Below are 15,014 nucleotides of genomic sequence, written 5' to 3' on the forward strand. Positions count from 1 at the left end.
CATGCCTCCTTGAAGCATGCCTAAGGCACGTTCACGCAGATGAGCAGGGACCCTGGGCATCTTTCTTTTGGTGTTTTTCAGAGTCAGTAGAAAGGCCTCTTTAGTGTCCTAAGTTTTTATAACTGTGACCTTAATTGCCTACCGTCTGTAACCTGTTAGTGTCTTAACGACCGTTCCACAGGTGCATGTTCATTAATTATTTATGGTTCATTGAACAAGCATGAGAAACAGTGTTTAAACCCTTTACAATGAAGATCTGTGAAGTTATTTGGATTTTTACGAATTATCTTTGAAAGACAGGGTCCTGAAAAAGTGACGTTTCTTTTTTTGCTGAGTTTATGAGAAAAGATACTGAGACAAGCCTCCACACCCCTAAACGGAAACTCTCAGCTCAAGCATGGGCCAAATGTCCCCTCCCCTTCCAAAATTTGAAAGATACGAACACCTGTGAAGTCTTGATTTGTCCAAATTATCAGTGATGAGAAAATCTGCACACTGGAACATAGTTCTTCGTAAGTCGTTGCATCCCACAGTCTGTTGACAGACTCTACGATACCATCCTATGTTGCGTGCATCTGTCCATGAGATGTTAGGCTAGAGGTACCCTCTGTGGGTGATTGGGGTTCAATGTTTGGGTAATACTACCCCCTTCATAGGTCTTCAGATTATCCATCTAGCCTTTTATTTTTTAAACTCCTTTGCATAAATACTTCTGATGCATGACCAGAAGAACATGTGTGCGCCTCTGCGATGAAGGAGATTCATATAATTGTTTCAATACTCCATCACTAGAGATCTGGTTTAACCTTCAATACTCAGTACTGTATTACCCAAATTCACCTCAATATTTGTGTACATTTTCAATCATTCATTCATTCATTCAGAAAAGCATTTAGAGGCCTGGTTCTGACTGTGATGTTGCATCCTACAGTTGAAGGTGGGGCTAATTTTAGAAACTTGACTGGTTCTATAGACTGGTGAAATGAGAATGGAAGACGTTCAACGTTGTTGAATACAAATCTCAGACGTGTGGATGATTCATGTGGGCAAAAAGAAACAGAACATTTGAAATTAAAAGAACAAATTGGGGTTTTAATAGCTCTCAGGTAACAGGTTCAGATCAGCAAGCTGCATGTCAACTCACACATACTGTGTACACACACACACACACACACACACACACACACACACACACACACACACACACACACACACACACACACGTCATGAGCACAAAAGTGCCATCATTCCCTCACACACACACTCTACCACACACACATCCTGATTCCAAGTGTTAGGCTGCCATGAATAATGATGAACTCTAGTTTGATGAACTCTAACCTCTGACCCGGGACTGACCCTGTCCTAGCTCCTGGTGAACTCCAGTCCCGCTGGACTCTATTCTGAAGTTTTTACTTCCCTCTGTTCAGATATACAGCTGTCAATAAGGAACACACAGGTCTCCTAGCGTTCGAGGTTCCAATCAGTCTTATTACTTTACTGGACTGCCACTGTCTCTATCATTCAAGCCACAATCACCCATGTAGGTCATTTAACGCTGTACCAACAATCATGAGTTGTGTCTTAAACCTTCCTTCGAAACAGCAACAACTCCCGTCCAGATATCACTCCCGTTCCCTCAGCCTCACCCACTAGCAACCTACCCTATCCCACCATACAGTATACAGTATCATCATGTCCCAACCCCATGGTTTGACTCCCTATACAACCCCCCCCCCCCCCCCCCCCAATCTCAGAAGCTCCGCCTTCTGGAGCTCTGAGAATAGACTGCTGAGTAAGACATCTGAGTGACAGCCTGTAACTCCTCCTCTTCTCTGCTCCTCATCCTCCTCTCCTGTCCGCCATGACTCTTCATTGTGTTTTGGGCTTGGCACCGCCAGGGGTTGTGTCAGCGGCGGGGCCACCACCTTGGGCAATTCTGTGGAGACTGTATTAAAGAGAGGGGTCAATATCACATGATCTCATTTACATTGGTCATTGGACAAAAGGTTATAGGCTTTTTCCATACCATTTCTCCAATACTGCCAGCCATTACAATTGACTAAATGTCACAGTGATTCTGAAATCTGTTCAGGGTCTGCAGAGCTGCAATGGAAAACTACAGGAAGGAAAGAGGAATGTTCCATTCCACCGTTGTGCCAAAAGATGGCGCCATACTCACATGTCCTTGACGTTGTCAACGTTTGCCTGAATTCCTGCAAAGAAGCCGTCCACTTTTGCCTGGAACATCAAAAGAGGTATTGGCGAGAAACACACCTCATTTGAACAATTGACAGAAGTACCTTCTTTCATTGAATAAATCAGGAGAGCAGTTGTCACAGCAGCGTGAGGGAGATTTTACCTGGTGCTGCCTGTAGAACAGCGGTAGAGAGAATAGAGCGATCACACCTGGAGAAGAAGACAGAAGGGGAGGAGATGGCATGTGTTAAGCTTTCTGATTGAGTAAATAGCTTCTTCAGACTAACAACATGGCATGCCCTTTCATTCAAATCATCAGTCTCTACAGGACAAATGACCATCATGATTACTGAATGGCAATTCAATAAAGTTATTCGAATACTGATTCTAACTGTGTCTGTGATTCTCACCCATGATGAGCACAGTAAGGCCATTACACAGGTCTCCCAGGAAGGTCACCAGGTAAATCAGAGCCAGGAGCTGAAAAGAACGGGAGGAAACACATACACAATGCACAATATAAATGTACTCTCTGCAATAAGCATTGCAAATTCCATCAAAATAGAAATATATTTAGCAAATTATTTTCTCCATCGCAACTTACAGCCATGCATGCATACATTTGAAGTATGGGTGGCCCCGGGAATTGAACCCACTACCCTGGCGATGCAAGCGCCATGCTCTACCAACTGAGTGGTACAGGACCGCCAAAGACTTAGAATGCATAAGCTTGTGGTAAATGTGTTGCAAAGAGTATCTTAAATAATCCCACACCAAGCCCCCACCCCCCTCGCACCCCCCCAAAACCTTTCGTGAACTAACACTCACACTTGACTTTCCCCCCCTCCTTACTAGCTCTGACTTTCCTGATAGCTACTTTATTGAGGAAACATTTACTTACTAGGACTGAGATATGTGGTTGTCCCACCTGGCTATCTTAAAATGAATGCACTAACTGGAAGTCTCTCTGGATAGGCGTGTCTGTTAAATGACCCAAATGTAAAATGTCAATGAATGCACGCATCACATGTCAAAATTGCGCATGGTCCCTGACAAATGAATGAGTACATATTTCCCAGATCATCCACCATAACCCTTGTGGAGTTGGTGTAATATAGCTCAGTGGGTTGTCACTTAGGGCCCATACCCCCATCCTGAAACGGGACACCCCCCTCTCAGAGAAGACGAATCTCCTCTCGTACCCTGTAACTGGGTTAACAGCCACCTGTGTCCCATGTCACATACCGGCCAGGTCAGGGTTGAGACCAAGGGGCTTTGCGGCTTCTGGGGCTCAGGCTTAAAGGCTACGTGGTACCGTCACACTGGCTCTCACTAACTGTGATAAGTCACACTAAGTACTCCTGCTGTAAATGTACATTTAACCCTAAAGCATTATGGTGCAAGCCACATGACTGTTGTTGATTCAACGTGCCAATGTTGTCCTTCTACTGTCCCGGTAAACTGGAGAGAAAATGAAGAGGAAGTCTAAAAAGAAGGATTCTAGCAGAAACGTTTTATCATTTGATAACGAATTGAGATTCAGATTAGAATGGAATTTGATTGAATTATTAGTCAAAGTTTGCCGTACGTATTGTATGACTATGACAAGGGAACATGCTTCATCAATATGTCAGGACTGACCTAGAGTGTAACTGAAATACACACAGAGAAATGTCATACATGTTCTGTATGAAACACATACATAGGAGAGGGAAAGGACGAGAATCTTTGACATACTGTTAAAAGTAACCTTTGCTTGAGTACTATGTTGATTTAGCCCCCATAAAAAAGGACACCATTGCAATGCTTTGAGAGCTCTCAGGTATACTGGCATGGGGACGATACAGTTGTACTCCTTTCTTATTGTTACCCTTTCGATGTGACGCATCGTCCCCGATACCAATTCAATAAAATCCCAAAGTTCTACAAACTTGCAATTGCGCTTGCTGCCAGTTTGCTTGCATCACACTCGAATGCGAATAAAAACAAGGGAACGCTTAAAGTTGCGGGACTATATGTACATGATTATCACAATCATATGAACCACAGTGAGTTGTGGTTATGACGCCAGCGGTCTTTGATAGTGGTCTTGTTAGGAAACACGGTCGTCATTTGTCATTTGACGGGCATGACACCGTCGTCATCTCCAGTGAACGGGGAGCCAGGCTGATGCCGGTAGAGAGCAGAAGAAGAGAAAAAGATGGATAGAAAAAGAGGAGGGAGGGATGGTCTGCTCTAAGGAAAGAGAGTCGAGCCCAGACAGCTAGATGTAGTTGATGGCCTCCTGTAAACAGGGTCATGGACGGGGTTCAAGAGACAAGGAGGAGAAGGGAAGGAGATGAAAAGAGAGAGAGAGAGAGAGAGGCAGAGAGAGAAAGGGCATGTTTTGAGGGACAAAAGGTCTATGCCATTCTGAAGAGCTTCCTTGTGTAAAAAGTTATTTTAACCTTAATAAGGATCGGACCCTTTTCTTCAATTTTCGCCTAAAATGACATACCCAAATCTAACTGCCTGTAGCTCAGGCCCTGAAGCAAGGATATGCATATTATTGGTATCATTTGAAAGGAAACACTTTGAAGTTTGTGGAAATGTGAAATGAATGTAGGAGAATTTAACACAATAGATCTCGTAAAATATCTGGTACAATCATCTTTGAAATGCAAGAGAAAGGCCATAATGTCTTATTCCAGCCCAGGTGCAATTTAGATTTTGGACTCTAGATGGCAGCAGTGTATGTGCAAAGATTTAGACTGATCAAATGAACCATTGCATTTCTGTTCAACATTTTGTATCACGACTGCCCAAATGTGCCTAATTTGTTTATTAATAACTTTTCATGTTTTCAAACTGTGCACTCTCCTCAAACAATAGCATGGTATTCTTTCACTGTAATAGCTACTGTAAATTGGACAGAGCAGTTAGATTAACAAAAATGTAAGCTTTCTGCCAATATCAGATATGTCTATGTCCTGGGAAATGTTCTTGTTACTTACAACCTCATGCTCATCGCATTAGCTTGCGTTAGCTCAACCGACCCACCAATCCTGACGAAGTTTTAAGTGAATGAATGAGACTTGAGAGGAGCTCTTGAAGGAGAGCATATAAAAAAGGTACTGCCATATTCTGGCCCTTTCTAGACGAAGATCGACGAGGTCCAACACCTAGGCAGTCTCACCTTGAGAGAGTCGAAGAGGCTTCCAACCAGGAAGAGATTCTTGAGTGAGTTAGCAGCAGAGACGACTGCAACGATGGCCTTCTGCATGTATTGGTCCGCCAGCTCCCCACTGAAACTAATGTCCAGATCCAGATACGCCCTGAGGACAGAAAGAGAGCGGGGTAGAAAAGGACAGTGATAGAGGGGGAGTGATGGAGAAAGAGAGGGAGATAGAGTTCAGGACCAGTGGGAAGGATGATTTCCATCAGTGATTTCCATCAGCACAGATATTCAAATAGAAATGTCCTTTCAGATCATGATGGATGAAGTCTATCAACTAGTTTATCAAACAGCAGTGGTTAACCTAAAAAAAAAATCATTAAAAACACACTGCCGTTTTTTTAAAGACAAGCCCACTGGACTGTGATCCCAGGCAGGATTTATTTTGGGAGGTGAGGGAATCCAGCCAATTAAGAACCTATTCCTGAATGCCACTCCCACAATGTTATCAGAGAAGAGAGGAGATAAACAAGAGTGGAAGGGAGTGGGGGATGAGAGCAAATAGGAGAGGAAAGGCGAGAAGAAATAGGAAAAGAAGAGGGGAGACGAGAGGAAGAAGACAAGAATAAAGGAGAAAAGAGGAAATGTTTTTAAAAGAGCAGAGAAGAGGACTGACAAAGAGAATGGAGAGGAGAGAACATGATTACATTGAGAGAAGAGAACCCCCTCCAGGTTTAATAGGAACACTTTCCCACCCCCATTCTACCCCATCTCATGCCAGGTGGGCAGCCACTCACTTGAAGGGGGGCACTCCGTCTCCCATGTTGAGCACGTGGAGGATTTTATAGTAGAGGCTGACTGAGACGGTGAAGCACAGGGCGCCCAGGGAGATGGTGGAGACGACTGTGATGATGCTGAGCTGGAACAAGGACAGCAAACCCACCACTAGCCCTGTGAATACCATGCCTGTACGCTCTGTGTCCTTCCAGTAGATCAGATCCATCACTGAGGAGAGGAAGAGGAGAGGAGGGGAGAGCAGAGAAGGATAGACGGTAAGAGGGATGGAGAGGGGAATTGACAAGAGGCAGAAAAGGTGGAAAAATAAGAACGTTAGATGCATTGTCTACATGTTCACTTCAAGTATAAACCAATGAGAAACCAATGAGTCAAGATGGTCTTCATTGAAGCAGGGTGGGGGAGGGGACAAGCCCATGCATCTGACACTTCCTCTGATTATTTTAGTTGGTTGCTAACGGCAGCAGGGACAGTCAGAGCTGCAAGAGTCTCTCCTCCGCCTATGTGCCTTTTACAAACCCCCCACAGCGTCACCAGCCAGTCAGTCCCTGTTTGTCTCTGATTCTGCAGTGCTCAGTGGGCCAGAAGGCCTTTCAGCTGTGCGGAGGCAGAGCAGAGGGACAGTGATCACCAGGCAGAGAGAAAACACAGAGCAGGGGGAGATGTCAAGTCTAGCCTGGGCTTAATATAGCCTGCGCACTGTATAGATGAGAGGAGAGAGAAGAGGAAAGAAAAGAGGAGAGGAGGGAGCAGGAACCCTGAATTTAAATGTTGCCTCGGAGAGCACCTGCTGACAATCTTCAAGCCCGCTTCCACCCCCTTTCTGCACTCTGTCCGTCTCCCTCGAATAGTCACCCAGCAACTGGAGCCACTGCTACTGGGCCCTCTCAGAGTCAAAATGGAGGCTCCCCTGGCCTGATCCCTCCATGGAATATGTAGCAGTAGCTCCCAACCAACAGAGTAATTACAGCCAAAACACTGATAGCACAGTGTAATGAAGCTGAACTCGGAGGTGGTAAACTGTAGTGACAAAGACATATGGTTGTTACTCCATGGCTATCAGTGTATGAGTGAGCCTGGCCCTGGGAATTAGAATAGAGTGCACTGATATACCTGACCAGCAGGAGGACTATTTATAAACATTACCACACATTATTAATACCCTCAAAGCCTCCAGGACACACACACATCTGCCCATTGTCCCAACAGGTGGAACTACAGTACAGTAGCATACAGCTCTCTGATGTGTTGGCACTTTGCGACATTGACCAGCACATGGTAACACTGTTAAATGCACAGACTAAGTGCACTAAGAAAAGGAAGACATACCACAGCAAGTTATACTAACGCCGGGGCAAAACAAACCCCTCATGTGACGGTCCAATAGATTGACTCTATACTAAGCCACGACTATATTGGTTAATGTTAATATAGTGATATAATGAACTCTCTGAGAATAGTACAGACAATATGAAGTGGGAAGAGGGGAGTCACACACACACACACGCACGCACGCACGCACGCACGCACACACGCACACACGCACACACGCACACACACACACGCACACAGACCAAATTGAAAGCTGTATTTGCCATAATCTTAGAGAAACCTATCTATCTATGCCAAGTTCAGCATACTCTTACACCATGAGGAAATACAATGCAGCACTCCTCTGACTGAACTAACCAACACAGAGCTGAGCACTGACTGACTGACTGACTGACTCAATCGTTACTACAACATAATCAAATCACCAGTCAACCAATTCACAGCCTGACCTATTTACCACCACAACCAAAACCACCACCCAGCCATTTTAACACTACGGGGCATGCAGGAAGTCCCAGAGTAGCCCTGTGAAACACCTTGGCTCTGCCAACCCTGCTGCCAACCCTGCTGCCCAAAGAGGTAACCCTGTCAGATGGGGCACAGACCAGCTCATCACACTACTAGCCTCTTACGTACACATAAGTGATTACATATATGGTCCCTACATGCTGTAACAAGCTATAACACAACTCTGGATGGTCCCCACTAAGGCCAGGATGAGCAGGTTTTTAAAGGAGCAAAGAGTTGAAAAAATTTGCCATGGAAAAAATATTGCGATACTGGTATCGTCAAAACCCTAGTCGCCACCATCTAAAACACTCCTTAGGACACTCTTAACCCGCCTGAAACAATCCCATCAATAAGCAGGCAGACACACACACCTCTGCAGAGTTCAAACGGTCTCAAACACTCCTGGTCGGTGAGTGGTCAAACTCTCCCCAAAGACCCTCGGCTGTAGCTGGTCTGCTGACGTTCAGACTCCTCTCCAAAGCCACGGACACTAAATGCACAGCTCTACACTGGACAGACGGGGTCAGTCCCTACATGTGGAAACGCCCCGACGGCTGAGGACGACAGGTACTGTAATTCTATCTGTGCCCTGATCTTGCCGGTGTCTGAAACGAGACACTGCTTTGCCCATTCAATAGGTCACCTGCCTCCCCGCCTAGTCAATTCCCTGATAGATCTGTGTGCCGACGGACACCGTCTCATAATATCTCCATCTTGTCTCTCTGAGCCCAGGGTCTTACCGTTAATGTTGGCCATTTTGGTTACTGCTCAGGCGATCCCCGCTTCTCTCTGTTTGTCTCTCTCTCAGTCCCCCTGCTCTCTCCCTGCCACGCTGAGCTGTTTTTGGCCTCCCCTGCCCCGTCAGCAGTACAGAGACTTTTCAGTCCAAAATAATCAGCCCAATAGGGCCCGCCCCCCTCAAGACTCATGTAGACTACAACGTAGATAGACAGACAGATACAGAGATAAGATAGATGCCAAATATATTCACTTATTCACACATGTAGTACATGCATATACTGTATATTGACCTGAGACAGAGACAAACCTTGAGACACACACACACACGTTGGCATACACATAGATAGCCATAGTGGATAACATAGAGACGCAAAGAGACATAACCACAGACAACGATGACACACAAGCCCATTCAGAGAAAAAACACTCACACAGAGACGGAAACGGACATGGACACAGACGGAGAATTACATAACACACTTATGTAAGCAGAGACAGGACAGACAACAGCTAACAAAGGAGCTAAGTAAAAACACATTATTGTGAGATACAGACAGTACCAGTAGGTACAAACTCTTAGAAGAAAGGGTTCCAAAAGGGTTCTTCGGCTGTCCCCATATAAGAACCCTTTTTGGTTCCAGGTAGAACCCCTTTGGGTTCCACGTAGAACCCTCTGTGGAAATGGTTCTACATGGAACCAAAAAGGCTTCTTCAAAGGGATCTCCTGTTATGACAGCAAAATAACCCTTTTAGGTTCTAGATGGCATGTTTGCTCAAATAACCTCATATATATTCAGATATGCATAGCGGTAGTCTAACCTGTAACCAGCTAGTCTAACCTCACAATAAACACGAGGAGTCAAATGTGTTCTGACTCATTCAGCCCCATTCTGATACAGAAACCAGATGGTTTGCTTTACATGACATCTAGAAACCCTTAAAGCCTGTCAACAGCTTGACCAGCCATTAATCACCCAGGGTCAGTGTGAGGGGGGTGGACAGTACAGTACACCCAGTCCACCCAGCCGCCGGGCCAGCCACCCCCCAGTTCACCCACTATAATAAGATTGGAGGATATGGCGGAGGTCCATATTGAATGGCATCCCCCTTGAAGAGTCATCCATATCGACCATGGAGACCAGAGAAGATAGATTTAATTTCTCACACTTGGTCTCTCTCCACCACTCCCTCTTTCCTTCACTGCCCTGTCTCACATTCTCTTTATCATGTGTACAGTGATCCAAGGGATATATCAGTGCAGACGCACTATCTAAGATAATGTCGTAGAAGTCAAATAGAATGATTCGGGCAAGGGGATGGTAGATGCAAAGGTAGTTCCAAGATAGGAAAGTCACATAAAAATAGGTAAGATGTGCTACGAACGTTACCTGCTATGTGGGTGCATATCGTAGGGCCTGATAGGTTGAGCACTGAAAACCACTGTTCGCTAACCAGCTCTTCCTGAGTGTTTCGACCAATGGAGGTGGAGGAAGTGGATGACACGTCATCGGTGAGGCCGCCTCTTGGTCGCACAGCCGTGAGCAGTGGGACGGTGGCTTCCGTGGTTACGAGGGACTCAGGCTCAGGGGGCGGTGATGCTGCCGAGAAACAGGACACAAGGTAATTGTGACGATGTCATCGCCCTGCATCAAGTTAGTCTACAGGCAGGTCGCATTAGATCAACTGGAAATGTAATTCATCTGACGACGTCATTATTTACCTGAGCCTCACCTACCTTACAATGAGCAGTGATTTAGAAATCTTATTAACAAAAGTGCTCATCCTGATCCTAAACAACAGGAGAGAGCATGCTGTCCACGGAGTCTAAAGCACAGTGGTGTCTGACTTCATCTGTGGTCGCACACACGCACGCACGCACGCACGCACGCACGCACGCACGCACGCACGCACGCACGCACGCACGCACGCACGCACGCACGCACACACACACACAGGCAGTATTAGCTCAACTCGGTTGTGTTGTGCATAAGCCTGTCACAGTTATGTACTATCAAATGGGACACACTTCCCATTTTCAAACATGGAGGTTACACCCATTTACCCTGGAGCAATATGCTCGCCCACAGTGTGATTTCAGGGTCTAGAAAGCCTGAAAAGATGCAGTATCTCCTGCTTTTATAAATGTAGCTCCGTGCAGGTATATCTACCCTGATCCCATCTACCCATTCATCTAGATAGCCCCACCCCTTCCCCACTGCCCCATAGTGGGCTCACCCTGGTGGCTGTCAGAGGGACTGTAGTGCTGGGGCTCCAGGGGCTCTGTCTCCTCTCTCTGGGTCTCTGTGTCCCTCTCTTGAGGTTCAATCTCAGTATCTAGGAGAGAATCCTGGACTGTCACAGTCTGTCTGTGGACGTCCCTCTCCCTTTCCTCCCTCTCCCTCTCCTCCTCATCCTCTAGGGTGAGGAAGGTGTGGGGGTCCCACTCCACGTCGGGGGAGTCCAGGGGGAGGATCGATTCCACGGTGTCGGTGCGGATCAGAGAGGTGCGGCCTCCCCTGGCCCCGCCCCTCCGCCGGCTCCCTGATGATGAGTCACGTTGATGTCGTGAGGCTCCGCCTGCCTCTGCCTCGGCGATGGCGATGTAGGAGAAGGTGGGCTCGAAGGAGTTCTGTCTCGGGGTCCCCCAAATGGAGGGGGATGAAGCTCCACCGTCATCATCCTCCGGACTCCCGTCTTCTTCGTCAGACCACTCCCTGGCCGTCTGCAGGTCGTACAGCTCAGACTCCTCATTCCCACCTGGAGAGAACAGGCATAGGAAAAGCCTTAAAGTAAAACTTATATTGATTTAAGTATTTTTATATTTATTATTCTGTCCTGTGTCAATGTTATATGTTGAAAATTGTGTAGGCTTTTGTAGGCTACAGAAAACCTATACATTTAGCTATAAACTACAGCGAAAACTTTCATCCTAGGAGAAAGCAATATAAGTACACAACATTATTCCATAAACATATCACATGTTCTGTGACGTTAATGTCTACGGAGGAGCCGTTTGACGTTGCTTTCTCGTCTGCATGTCCTCTGATGTTTTTGAGCGCTGAGTTGCAAGCCCAATGAAGCACAACGTGCTTTGCCTGAATGAAAGGGCAACATCCAAAAGGTGCAAAACACTTTTGATGGGAGTAATCTTTCCAGATCTCATTATTCCGAAAGGCTACAAAAGCATTTAAGCAAACAAATGGACACAATCAACTTCAGGTTAGACCTGTAGACTTTGTAGACATGTCATAGTATGATTTTTTCAAATGATGATTCTCACATACAAAGTCCAATCATTCACATAGTCCATTTCTAAACCTGTACCGTATGTATGCATTGTGTGATGTTACCTTCAGTGCAGGGAGGCGTTGAATCAGGTGTGGAGGAGACAGAACCATATTCCTCTGGAAGAAAAATAACAAGATTAATCAGAGACATGTCTATTACCATTGGCTAGGGAACCTATCACAACCACAGTTGTGAAATGTACAGTACAAAACAGACAATTTGTATCTTAAAAAAACTACTGATTAAGACTGCCGTTTGGCCATTCTATGTGAAACTGGAGACACTTCTATACCGTCTATGTCTACAACTCCTCTCTTCCTTCTATTTCTATGTCTGCAACTTTTAACCAAGGCCTATTTGCATGTAAGGCTAGAGAGCAGACACTATCAAGATACGTTTTCCTCTCAATATAAAGCATTGTATCACTTTCAAAAGCATTACACTGTGCACAAAAGCATTACCACACATAGCCTATTCTCAGACAGATTACGTGCTTCCAATCATGTAAATGCGTTTCTATAGTGTCTCAATACATTGAGATGAGATTGAGAGAATAAATAAAATGGTTGCATTTGTATTTTCTTTAGGAGAATCCATAGCTCGAATCCAGGCATTTGAGTAGCCTTTTTCTAAGCCATTACCCAGTCTTTAAAAGCAATTTCATTGGTGTTTGTATACGTTATGCTAACAGCTAACTATGTTCCCTCTCCTACAGTACTGATCAGCTCTGGCAGAGCAGGCATGGGGGAGGCCTTAACTGCATTAGCTAGCCTGCCGCCTCAGATCATCCAATATATCAAGCAGCTGGTAACTGTGAAAGAAGCCCTGGCTAAAATGAAAACACCTGCACACACACACACACACACACACACACACACACACACACACACACACACACACACACACACACACACACACACACACACACACACACACACACACACACACACACACACACACACACACACACACATATATATATAACCGGTGCTCAGTCAATGAAAACACACACACACAGCCTACACATCCTGAGAACACACACACACATCTGCAATAGGTCTCTACAAAGGAAAAGAAAAAGGTGCGTCTGCCACAACACTGCATCAATCCATCCGTTAAACCATGTGTTTATCAAGGGAGGGAGCGAGAGAAGGAGAGGGAGATCGATGGCCACGCATATGGCTATTACAGATGCTGTACAGATATATGGGGATGCGAAAGACAGACAGACAGACAGACAAAAGCCGACACACTCACTGCAGTGGGAGAATCCTAGAACCTGGCCCATGCTCCATCAAGGCACTGCTGGGCCCATCCAGTCTGGAAGCCCCCCTCTCTTCCTCTGGATCTCTCGCTCTCTCTCTCTCTCTCTCTCTCTCCCTCCCTCCCTTCCTTGTTCCACCGATGCAGCACTGCTGTTTCTCTCTCTGGCTCTCCCTCTATGCACCCTCCCCTTCCTTCTCTGGCTCACGGCCCCTCCCTACCTCCTTCTCCTGCTCTCTCTTTTCCCCTCCCTCCCTCTCCTGCTCTCACATCACTATGACGGCAGGGGAGCACAGCACAGGCAGGGCAGAGCCAGAGAAAGAGTGTGTGTGTGTGTGTGTGTGTGTGTGTGTGTGTGTGTGTGTGTGTGTGTGTGTGTGTGTGTGTGTGTGTGTGTGTGTGTGTGTGTGTGTGTGTGTGTGTGTGTGTGTGTGCATATGTGAGCGTGAGTGTGAGTGTTTCCCTCCTTCCATTCATGACTAATCATTAATGTGTGCATCCAGCCGAGTGGAGTATATCTCTGTCTGCATTTTACGGGGCTTTGTATTTTTTATTTGTATTTTGTATTTATTAGGGATCCCCTTCCTGGGGTCCAAGATGATTGGTAGTGGTAGTGATAGTGGGCATGGCCTTGTTGCATACTCATGACAAAGGGAAACATAGAGCTCATTACAAATACATATCCTTTTGCACCCTCCCACACACAGACAGACATACTGTATTTCTTACTGGGTGTTTTGAATACCCACCATGTGTGAGACTGCTAGGTAAAGCAGAAGGGTGCATTTGTCGATCGCCTGGCGGCAGTAAGCAGCCGTAGCAGCAGCAGCACATGCTATAACCCAGCTCGTTGTAGCCCTGGTGTGCTGCCTGAAGCTACTTCTGCAAATGAGTAGTCACATGATGTGTCAGCTAAATCATCCTGCTCATGTACATCACTGACTGTTCAGACTTGGACAACATATAAGGGGGAAATGACACGAAATATAGACATTTTCTCCATTCAAAAAACACACATTTAATGAGGCTATAAAGTGCACTTTCTGGCGGGTGCAATACACTGAGTGTACCACACATTGTGTCAGCACCTTCCTAATATTGAGTTGTACCCTCTTTTGTCCTCAGCACAGACTCAATTCGTCAGGGTATGGACTACAAGGTGTTGAAAGCGTTCCACAGGGATGCTGGCCTATGTCGACTCCAAAGCTGCCCACAGTTGTGTCAAGTTGGCTGGATGTCCTGTAGGTGGTGGACCATTCTTGATACACACGGGGAACTGTTGAGTGTGAAAAACCCAGCAGTATTGTATATCTTGACACACTCAAACCGGTGCGCCTGGCACCTACCTATACCCCGTTCAAAAGCACTGAAATATTTTGTCTTGCCCATTCACCCTCTGAATGGTACACATACACAATCCATGTCTCAATTGTCTCAAGGCTTAAAAATCTTTCTTTAACCTGTCTCCTCCCCTTCATCTACAAAAGGAAACCCAGCCTTGAGCTGCCCAGTGACGCGAGCCTACCAGAAGGGCTAAATGCCTTTCATGCTCGCTTCGAGGCAAGCAACACTGAAGCATGCATGAGAGCACCAGCCGTTTCCGGACGACTGTGTGATCACGCTCTCCGTAGCCAATGTCAGCAAGACCTTTTAACAGGTCAACATTCACAAGGCCGCAGGGCCAAACGGATTACAAGGATGTGTACTCCAGGCATACGCGGACCAACTAGCA

At 46.0% G+C, this 15,014-nt stretch overlaps 1 protein-coding gene across 1 annotated transcript; it reads right to left on the reverse strand.

Annotated features, from left to right (window-relative positions):
* Positions 1-1,872: 1,872 nt before the first annotated feature.
* rtn2a (reticulon 2a) lies at positions 1,873-8,746 on the reverse strand. The gene is made up of 7 exons (XM_038961621.1): positions 8,731-8,746; positions 6,151-6,358; positions 5,375-5,513; positions 2,610-2,679; positions 2,363-2,409; positions 2,183-2,241; positions 1,873-1,948 (listed from the first exon to the last, which is right to left on the reverse strand). Exons 1-7 carry the CDS (start codon positions 8,744-8,746, stop codon positions 1,873-1,875), a joined length of 615 nt encoding a protein of 204 aa, XP_038817549.1.
* Between the last annotated feature and the right edge of the window lie 6,268 nt (positions 8,747-15,014).

Source organism: Salvelinus namaycush, chromosome 23, assembly GCF_016432855.1.
Source record: "Salvelinus namaycush isolate Seneca chromosome 23, SaNama_1.0, whole genome shotgun sequence".
Classification (NCBI taxonomy): Eukaryota; Metazoa; Chordata; class Actinopteri; order Salmoniformes; family Salmonidae; genus Salvelinus; species Salvelinus namaycush.